The 10,430-nt window shown below is 43.8% G+C and overlaps 2 protein-coding genes across 2 annotated transcripts; both read left to right on the forward strand.

Annotated features, from left to right (window-relative positions):
* The first annotated feature begins 204 nt into the window (after positions 1 to 204).
* LOC142632895 (uncharacterized) lies at positions 205 to 1,070 on the forward strand. Its single transcript, XM_075807212.1, has 2 exons — positions 205 to 555; positions 690 to 1,070. Exons 1-2 carry the CDS (start codon positions 205 to 207, stop codon positions 1,068 to 1,070), a joined length of 732 nt encoding a protein of 243 aa, XP_075663327.1.
* Positions 1,071 to 4,350: 3,280 nt separating this feature from the next.
* Positions 4,351 to 4,860, forward strand: LOC142632896 (uncharacterized). The gene has a single exon (XM_075807213.1). The coding sequence runs from the start codon at positions 4,351 to 4,353 to the stop codon at positions 4,858 to 4,860; it is 510 nt and encodes a 169-aa protein (XP_075663328.1).
* The last annotated feature ends 5,570 nt before the right edge of the window (positions 4,861 to 10,430 follow it).

A 10,430-nucleotide genomic window follows, 5' to 3' on the forward strand; every position in this document is an offset into this window, starting at 1 on the left:
TCAATGATGCCTCTGCATGCTCAAAATGACACACTAATGTGTAAAGTTTTCCCTTCGAGCCTCGGCCCCACTACTCTGAGGTGGTTTAATGGATAAAGGAAATGCTCGATCCACAGTTTCTCCGAACTGATCCAAGAGTTTGGTGTAAGATTCATGACTTGTAGCTGAGTTCCGCAGCCCATGGACGTGTTGTTGTCAATGAAAATGGGGGCTGGGGAGACCCTCCACAACTATGCTAACCGATACTGGGAGTTGTATAATGAGATCGGATGGAGGAATGAAAAGATTGCGGCAAGCACTCTCCGAATGGGGTTGCCCGAGGATTTCGGACTAAAGGAATCGTTGACGAAGAGACCTCCCGAGGATATGAGGCAGTTGATGAGGCGTATCAAGAAGTATAAGCGGTTAGAAGATGATCGGTTGCAGAGCAAGGGGAAGGCCCCGGTCATAAATCATCCTCAGAATATCAGTTTCCAACCAAGACCCCGGAAGGATTTGAGGATTCAAGAGCCTGGGCCGGGAACTAGAGAAGTTAATGTAGCCTTCAAGGAGCCGGTGCACAGGAACGTCGATCGAATAAAAAATGAGCCGTATTTTAAATGGCCAAACAAGATGGGGGCGACCCATCTAGGAGAATTCAGAATTTGTATTGTACATACCATAAAGATAAAGGGCAAACCATCGAGCAGTGTAGGGTATTGAAAGACCATCTAGAACAGTTGGTGAAGACGGGGCATTTGAAAGAGTTTTTGGCGGCAACAAGGAATCAAGAGGCCAAGCAGGTGGATCAGCTGCGCGGAAATCCTCTCCCACCCCCTTTGGGAGTAATAAAAGCCATCCATGCAGTTCCAAAGGGCGCTCCAACGTCTAGGACAAGGGGGATATTGGTCGTGGTATCGGGAGAAAGTTGTGCGGGCGAGCATTTTCTAGGGAAGAAGCTGAGGTACACTAAACATCCCATTGCTTTTGATGATGATGATATGGAAGGCACCATTCAGCTGCATGGCGATGCTTTGGTAGTCATGACCCGCGTAAGGGGTTTCATAGTAAAAAGGATAATGATAGATTAGGGGAGTGGTGCAGATGTGATGTACCCCAATTTGTACAAGGGGCTCGGGCTGAAGAAGGAAGACTTATCCAAGTATGATACGCCATTAATGGGGTTTGACGACCATATGGTAATTCCAAAAGGGCAGATTTCACTCCCCGTCAGCATGGAGGGTAAGGAGGTAACTATAATGTTCATAGTGGTCGCTTCTTTCTCACCGTACACTACAATCCTTGAAAGGCCATAGATTCATGACATAGGGGCCGTACCGTCTACCCTGCATGTAAAGGTCAAGTTCCGCACCGAGGATGGAATCGCAGTGATAAGGGGCAATCAACAAGTAGCCAGATAGTGCTTAATGGCCGCATTCAACCAACAAAGGGAGTCCACCATGAAAAACTCCTTATAGCAACTACAGCGACCCCAAAAGGAAGTGGGGGCCAGCTGTGTTGAAGACCTGTGTAAAGTGAAGATTCTGCCAGATTGTGAAAGGAGTTTCCTGATAGGGGCAAGCTTGAAGGACGAAGAAAAGATGGAGTTGTTGCTTTTTCTTGTAAAAAACGTGGATGTATTCGCTTGGAATCCATACGAGGTGCCCGAGGTTGACCTCGAATTTATAGTTCACAAGCTTAATGTGGACCCTTTATACCTTCCTAGGAAGTAGAGGCCGATGAGATTGGTTAAAGAGCATGTCGAAGCTGTCAGACAAGAGGTTGAAGTTGAAGGAAGTTGGGGCCATAAAAGAAACGTTTTTTTCCAGAATGGCTTGCAAACACTGTGGTAGTAAGGAAGAAGAACAGTAAGTGAAGGGTCTGTGTTGAGTTTACTAATTTAAACCGAGCATGCCCAAAGGATCCGTTCCCGATGCCGAAGATTGATCAATTGGTAGACGCAACATACGGGCACCCAAGGATGAGTCTTTTGGATGTTTTCCAAGGTTATCACTAAATTTCCCTTGCTGCTGAAAATTAGGAAAAGACTGCATTCATAATGCCTGATGCTAATTATCATTACACTGTGATTGAAGGAAAAATTCTGGTTTTGCATCTCATGCAAAACCCACAGCGGAAGCAACGAACAAGGATCTATTTCATTCATGATTGATAACATGCACTATGTAAATTTCAGAATTTAAGAACAAGATAGCGTACCTTGGTGTGGAGAATTTCAAAACAAATATTAGAAGCACTTGGGAACACTTTTAATCTTCACTCCAATTCCACTTTATGCCCAAGATGTGTGGTCTCTCAATCAGTTTTCAAAGGGAGAATGAAAGTGTGTCTCACACTCTCTCACACACCGTTTCTTATTTCTTTTCTAATCTCTTCTTATAAAAATTCTGTATGTTTCTCCCTTTATAACTAACTGATTATCTAATTGGGCTGGCCTATTAGGCCTTTCCAATTGGGCTTTAGTGTGTGGCTTGAAGTGTGACCAAAAGGGACCAATAAGACACTAGCTCCAATGGGCCTTGGGCTTTTCCGTCAACTCTTGACAAGCCCAAAGTTACCATTAATTATATTTAATACCACTATATAAATATAATTGCACTCTAGGCCTTATTAATAAATTATATCCCAAGACTTTATTATGCATGCAACCCCTTCATCAAAATATTCGTAGTAATCCAAAGTCATGAATATAGACTGCCACTTTGAAGATTACTACATCTTAATCCTTGAGTACCCGGTTTAATCATTTATGTTATTCGTCATATATTTATGAAATCCAATTTCATAAATATATACTTTAGTAACTCTTTACTAAAGTGGTTGGGCCCAACACTCTGAATAACTAAATCCATTAAACTTATCTCAAGGGAATATTTTGTATCTCCATTAAGAGACTATGAATTCCATCTTGAGAATATATGTTCCATCAACACTAAATGCGGATGCCCAACATACTGAGGTTTTGACCGTAACTAATAGATCTCACTCCTGATATATCAAAGCAACCTACATCTCATGATCAGGTCCATTATTCTTTCAGGATTTAGAGTTGATGTAAATAGAAGTCGTGAGATTTATTATTCATTTGACAGTCGTTAGGAGAATAATAAATCTCACAGCAGTCCAGTTCAATATGTCTTAACTCTTAAAACATATCAACATACCAACTAGAAGTCTCCACTTCCATGATCAAGACAAATCATCTTAGTTGATATGTTATAGTCTTCGCAGATGAAACGCCCAATTTCATCACTGACTACGAACTAAACTTCTGAGTTTACAAAGAACTTGTGATTTATATCTTCTGTGACTTTTTACATAAATCACATACAATGCATCTCATGGACTATGATAATGTCTTAGTTCATTTATAGATAGTCTCATATAATTAAACAATTTAATTATTAAATACATGCCAATAAATTGGATTTTAGGGCATAAACCCCAACAGTGATGTCATTCGGATTGAAAAATGCAGGAGCCACTTATCAACGACTGATGACGAGGATGTTCAAGGATAAGATTGGGCATACGGTCGAGGTATACATTGATAACATGGTGATAAAAAGCAGGCAAGAAGGGCAACATATTGACCACCTTAAAGAAGTATTTGAAATACTCCGGCGATACCAGTTGCATCTCAATGCCGATAAGTGCACTTTCGGGGTAGGGGTCGGCAAGTTCCTGGGCCATTTAATCACCAAACGGGGCATCGAAGTTAACCCTGATCAAATTGAAGCCATGAAACACCTAAAACTGCCGAGAAATCTGAAAAATGTTCAAAAATTGACCGGTATGTTGGCTGCCCTTAATTGATTTATTTCCAAGTTCGCTAATCGATGCCGACCATTTTATCAGCTTTTAAAGAAGTGGAAGGGGTTCCAATGGGATGAAGAATGTGATAAGGCCTTCCAAGACCTGAAGGATTATCTTGGACGGGCGCCAATGTTGACAAGCCCAGAACCCGGAAAAGATTTGTATATGTATCTCTCGGTATCCGAGCATGTCGTGAGCGTAGTGCTGCTGAAGGATAATGGTGTACAACTACTAATTTACTACATAAGCAAAACATTTGTTGACGCCGAGACAAGGTATTTGCCACTGGAGAAATTGGTGCTAGCACTCGTGCACTTTACCCAAAAATTGCCCCATTACTTTTAGGCTCACACCGTCCACGTTCTGACTGAGTATCCTCTGTAGTCATTGTTGAGGAAATATGACTTTACGGGGAGAATAGCTAAGTGAGGGACTCGGCTAAGTTCTTTTAACATTAGATACAGGCCAAGGAACTCGGTGAAAGGCCAAGTACTCATAGACTTCATTGCTGAGTTTTCACCGAAAAATACGGGGATGGTTTGCCTTGTGGGAGTCAACCCATGGAAGGTATTTGTGGACAGCGCATCCAATGCGACAGGGGTAGGAGCTGGAATTGTGATCATCACCCCGGAAGGAATAAAGCTAGAGCATTCATTCAGATTAGGCTTTAGAGCCTCTAATAATGAGGCCGAGTATGAGGCTTTACTGGCCGGACTAAAAGTTGTCTTAGACTTGGGAGCTAAGGAGGTGCAAATCTACTCGGATTCCCGGGTTTTAGTTAACCAAGTGCAGGAAAGTTTTAAGGCCAAGGATCCCCAGATGGTTGAGTATCTACGGGTAGTGAAGCAAACTATGAGATACTTCTCAAGTGTGAAAGTGGAACAAGTTGCTAGAGGGCAGAACCGTCACGCCGACTCCCTGGCCACGTTAGCATCATCAATAGCTAATGAGGTGCCCCGATTAATCAAGGTGGAATTGGTGGTTGAACCGAGCATCATCGTGAAGACAGGAGTTTCGCAAGTTACCATTGTCGGGAAGTGTTAGATGGATCCTATAGTCGAATTTTTAGCTGAGGACCGAGTACTGGAGGACGAAAAGGAGGTGGCCAGAGTTCGACGGAACGCTTCTCGGTACTAGCTATCTACAGATTAGAAGTTATATCGAAGGTCTTTTGAGGGCCCGTACCTGCAATGTTTGCACCCTATCATGACTGAAGAATTGCTGGCCGAACTGCATGAAGGCGTGTGTAGCAGTCACGTTGGTGGACGTTCATTGGCTCACCGAGCAATGACTCAGGAATTTTGGTGGCCACAAATGTGAAAGGACGCCATCAAATATGCACGGAGGTGCGAGCAATGTCAAAGGCAGGCCCCAACGATCCACCAACCTGTTGGGAACCTAAATCTTGTTAATAGCCAGTGGCCTTTCGCTCTGTGGGGGCTGAACATAGTTGAACCTTTTCCTCGAGCAACAGGCAACCGAAGATTTGTATTGGCAAACATTCGAGATGTTGATGTCAAGAAGTTCGTATGGAGAAATATTATAACGAGATTTGGGGTGCTAGAGTCCCTCATGTCGGACAATAGGCTGCAATTCGACAGCAAAGCTTTCCGCGAATTCTGTAGTAACCTTGGCATCAGGAGCTAGTATTCTACCCCGGCATATCCGCAGAGTAACGGCCAAGCTAAAGCCACTATTAAGGCCATCATTAACAGATTGAAGAAAAGGTTGGAGGGCACCAAAGGTAAATGGGTCTAGAAATTGCCAAGCGTCCTATAGGCGTATCGGACAACCCCGAGCAGATCTACGGGAGAGACACCATTTTCTCTAACTTTCGGAGCAGAGGCTGTCATTTCAGTTGAGATAAACCTATGCAGCGCCCGAGTTGCAGGATTCGCTTCAGCCGAAAATGAAGAATTGATGTTCGGATAGCTAAACTTGTTGGAGGAGCATCGTGAAGTGGCGACCATTCGACTGGCAAAGTATCAACAGAAGCTCACCCTAAGGTATAATAGAAGCGTGAGGAGAAGGGAGTTTACCGCGGGAGATCTAGTGCTTCGTAAGGTTATGGGGAATACACAAGACATCAATACAGGGAAATTAGCCTCATCCTGGTAAGGGCCCTATAGAGTGACCGCCATTGCAGGTGCAAAAGAATACTACTTGGAGGATTTAGAGGAAAGACCGCTTCCTCTGCCATGGAACATTCACAACTTAAAGAAGTTTTATCACTGACCGATTGTACACCAGGGTGCAAATTGAATGTAATCGTGCATATATGCTTTACATGTTAATATGATGGTATTTATTCATGCAGATGCATTTAACCCCATTGCTATTAATTTATTATTGCCGATCAACAAATACGGAGAAAGTTGAGTAGGATAAGGCAACTCGTTCTACGCTGAGGATAGAAACCTATCCTCGGTTCGATTTTCATCATCGAGCAGGTGGAAACCTTAAGGTATAATATTCTAAGGAAAAAAACCTGTCCTCGGCTCAATCTTCATCACCGAGCAGGTGGAAACCTTAAGCTATAATGTTCTAAGGACATAAACCTATCCTTGGTTCGATCTTCATCATCGAGCAGGTGGAAACCTTAAGAAACTTTTCATCAGTTCGATCTTCATCACCGAACAAATGAAAACCCTAAAGCCAGAATATCCTAAGGTAGAAAACTGCTCATAGTATAATCTTTACTACCGAACAAGTGGGAGTTATGAACAAAACGGGGCGAACCCCGATACATTTTCCTAACCACCATGAATGAGCAAGTAAGGTATGATGAGCAAATTAACCATAACCATGTGCAAACTTAGTAGTTATCAAACAAGCATGGATGTTTTTAAAAGTAGAGGGAGGAGGAAAGGAGTAAAACACACAAGTTTCCATCTCAACAAGATTAAATAAGACCATTCAAAAATTAAAGAAATTGTTTTGTCGCCACAGCCCGACCATCTAGGCTTACTGAACAAAAAACCAGTAAATAACAAAAAAAAAAAAAAAAACAAAGTCTTCATGCAGTAGGGTCGGTAGGTGGAGTCTGAGCAGCAAGTTGCCCGGGTATATCCTTGGTTAACTGAGCTATATAGGAGGTCTGGTTTTGAACATCTTCTGCTTCAGTACGAATATTACTTGTGACCTCTAGGTCGACCATTTCTACATGAGAGTCAATCGCTTGCACAAGATCCCTCATGCTTGGCGTATCCTCCTCATCTTCGGCACCAACTCGACTCTGAACAAGGGGAGAAGGGGCTGGATAGGGAATCTGCTTGGGATTCCACAGCGGAGAGTGTTCAGCCACTCCTATTACTTGAAGGGCGGCCAACCACCCCTCCCCGAACCCATGATGCCGGGCTTGGTGGATAATAGGCTCTACATAATTTTTCACCTCCGTGAAACCTGCGTTGTACCATTTATCCTCGTAAGCCTCAAGAGCATCTTTCAAGCTAGCAATCTGGTTGGCTTGGGCCAAATTTAGGCTATTTGTCGTTGCCAGTTTGAGCTTGGTCTCTCCCAGTTTGGTCACCATGTCTGTCAGCTTGCTCTCTGCCGCCAATCGGGCTTTCTCAGCATCTATTGCTTTTCTTTCAGAAGCATCGGCAACTTTGCCCTTCTCCTTGGCCGTAGGCAATAGCCTTTAGTGCCTTCTCCCGATCAATGACCTTGGCCGTCTCTTTTAGTCTCTCATCAATGATGCAAGTCAACTGCATAGCTTGAGGACGTAACAATAATAGAGCGCTAAGACTAAAAAGATACCTACATATTGCAATGTGTGAAAAAGAGGAGACAGGAAATTACCGCAATTGTGTGCCACTACAACCGCCTAGCTAGCGACTCGTCATCACCGTCCGAGAAGAAGTGAGCATCCTTGGGTAAAAGGAGGCCTTGCTCCAGACTCTGAGCAACCCGCCCCCCTTCGCCTTGTGCCCACATCCAAACATTGGCGGTTGCTGGCAAAGGCTTGCCGCCCAATCTAAATACGAGCTGCCAACCAACCTCGGGCGGGGAAGAAGATGCCACATTGGTCCCGACTTGGGCCACTGGTTGAGTAACACCCATTGTCTCCGGGATCTTGGGTCCACCTTTTGCACGTGGCGGGGTCTTTTGTAGAGCATCACTTGGGACGAGAGTGATTTTCTCAACAGCGCGTTTCCTTTTTTTGCTTTCACTAGCGGGAAGAGCCTAACCCTTTCCTTGGGGGGGTTGAGGTTGAGGTTAAGCCACAGAGCTGGCCCCGAGCAAAAACCGAGCGAGGGTCATCATTCTTTGCTTCACCATTTTCTCTGCTAGGGCCAGATTCGGCGCCCGAAATGCCGATTGGTTCGGCTGTTTCTCCTTCAGCTGCCTGGACTTGGGTTCCGTTCCCTTCAACGGGAATATGTTCTTGCTCTCTGAGAGCCCGGGAAACTCGCTTGGTTGACTCGTCCCTGACTGGGGCAAGGTCTTCAGCAGTTATGTAGCAAGGACCAAGATCTCGGGCTTCGCCAGTGGTCAACGAGGGGAAGAGGAAGTTGGCGTGCCAGACATCGATATAAGACAGCAGTGGGCTATCTATTAAAAGGGCTTGGCTGAAAGATTGCCAAGTCTTGTACACGGGGGTGCAACTGAGTATGAGGTGCGATGCTCAGAGTTGCCCGTCGGTGTGAACGAATATCTTGGACCTAAGCACAAAATTTAGGTCTCTTGCATTCACTACTCTCAGATCTGGGGTAAATACTTTATCGTCTGCAACAAAGAAATACAGTGAGTTAGTATCCAGATAAATAAATAAAAAAAAAAAAAAAGAGAAGGGAAAAAACGAATTAGTGATCGGTATGAACCAACTTTGCGTCGCGAGAGGGGCAAGGGATGTCATTGGCAAACCAGTTGCCGCGCACCCGAACGAACTCCCTGGCGGAATTCCTGTTGGAATTAGGTAGGCATGAAATTAGCCGTACTCACATATCTCTGACTTTCGAATAATAATAGGTGTTCTTATTCCCACACAGACTGTACATGTAGTTTATATCGTGATGGTTCAATTGCAAATCGTATATCTGATTCAACCTACTGACACAACTAACTACCCAGTAAAAGTTGGGAGGGAGTTGGTCCGGACATAAACCATAAAACCTAAGGGTATTGAGTAAGAGAGGATCCACAGGGAACCTAACCCCATCCTCCAAGATTGACATTAAAGGGAAAAAAACGGTGTTAGAACCTCCATAAAGAGCAATTTCGCTTTCATGGTAGTACGCCACATCCACATCCTCAGGGATGTTGAATGTTTGCTTAAAAATGGATAAGGATGCCTCGGTGTTTAGAAGGTGAGCATAACCCATCCTAGAATCCAAGATTGAAGAAAGAAACTAAAGTAAAGAGAGAGGTAGAAGACCTACTTTGGGCTTTGAGAAAGAGGGGTATTCTTGGCTGAAGGATTAACACGCAGATGAATGCTCGACAGAGAGGAAACTCAGAGAATGGAGAATGTAAAAGTGAAAGAAGGATTCAGAGTGAGTTATTTATAGGAACTAAGAGGGGAAAGATGAATGCTGTTTAATAAATGAGGAGTGGGAAATTCTGCGAATCCCCATATCAACTGCCACGCGCGTGTCGTCTTGGTTCACAAACCGTCAAGCAATGATGACAGCTGAGCCAGTGGTCACATACCACACGCCTTTTTAGGAGTGCATTAATGAGTCTTTTGAACCTCCCTATGCCTGTGCGATGAGTCTCTCAGATAACGCTCGGCTCTAATCCTTGACTCGTGCTCAGGGGCCGGGCACGAATCAAGGGGGGGCTATTGAACGGAATGTTACTTCTCTGTAAGCCTAATACCCACGAAGCCCATCACAATAATATCACGAGTATAGGTCCCAAAACTCGTTGGACCTCAAATCCTAAAGTATCATGAGTGAATATATACTCTATTGGGCCACGAACATGGTCTAGGTGATCCTCGTCACCCCACCAAAAAGCCGCGAAGCACTACGGAGCCAGTTACAACATGGACCACGAAGGCGAAGTCCTACTTCGTCGGGAACGCAATTTCCCGAGGAGATGAGTTCCAGTAAGCTCGGTGAAGCCTAGGGAGTATCGTTGCCGGACAATCTATCCAGCGGTGAAACCAGTTCCAATGCCACTCTCATCACCTCCCACTTCCAATTAAACACCCATTTAAGAGTAATAGCATTGGATCTCTCCTCCTACTCACTATGAAAACAATCATAACCCTTCCACTAGCCTTGGGCTATAAATAAGAGTGGAGAATTTGAGAAGGGGGTTGGCAATTTGAGAGTAAACACTAAGAAAAGAGGGTAATCATTCTGGAAAAGAAAGGGAGAACAATTTTGAGAGTACAGAGAACAAGTGTATTTGGGTTGCCAGGCATAGGACCACCTATTGTAGGAAATCCAAAAGCCCACAAAATAAATAGATTGTGAGCCCAGATAGAAGTTGGGCCCAACAGCTCCTTTTGGATATGCACAATTATGTTTTTTAATTTTAACTAACTTTCAAATAAATAAATATTAAATACATTTTAAACAAAAATTGCATCCAACATTTTACTTTTTTTTTTTAATTTTAAAAAAGGTAGCATCCAACATTTTACTTAAGGGAAATGTTAACAA

The sequence above is a fragment of the Castanea sativa genome, chromosome 4, assembly GCF_040712315.1.
Source record: "Castanea sativa cultivar Marrone di Chiusa Pesio chromosome 4, ASM4071231v1".
NCBI classification, from domain to species: Eukaryota; Viridiplantae; Streptophyta; class Magnoliopsida; order Fagales; family Fagaceae; genus Castanea; species Castanea sativa.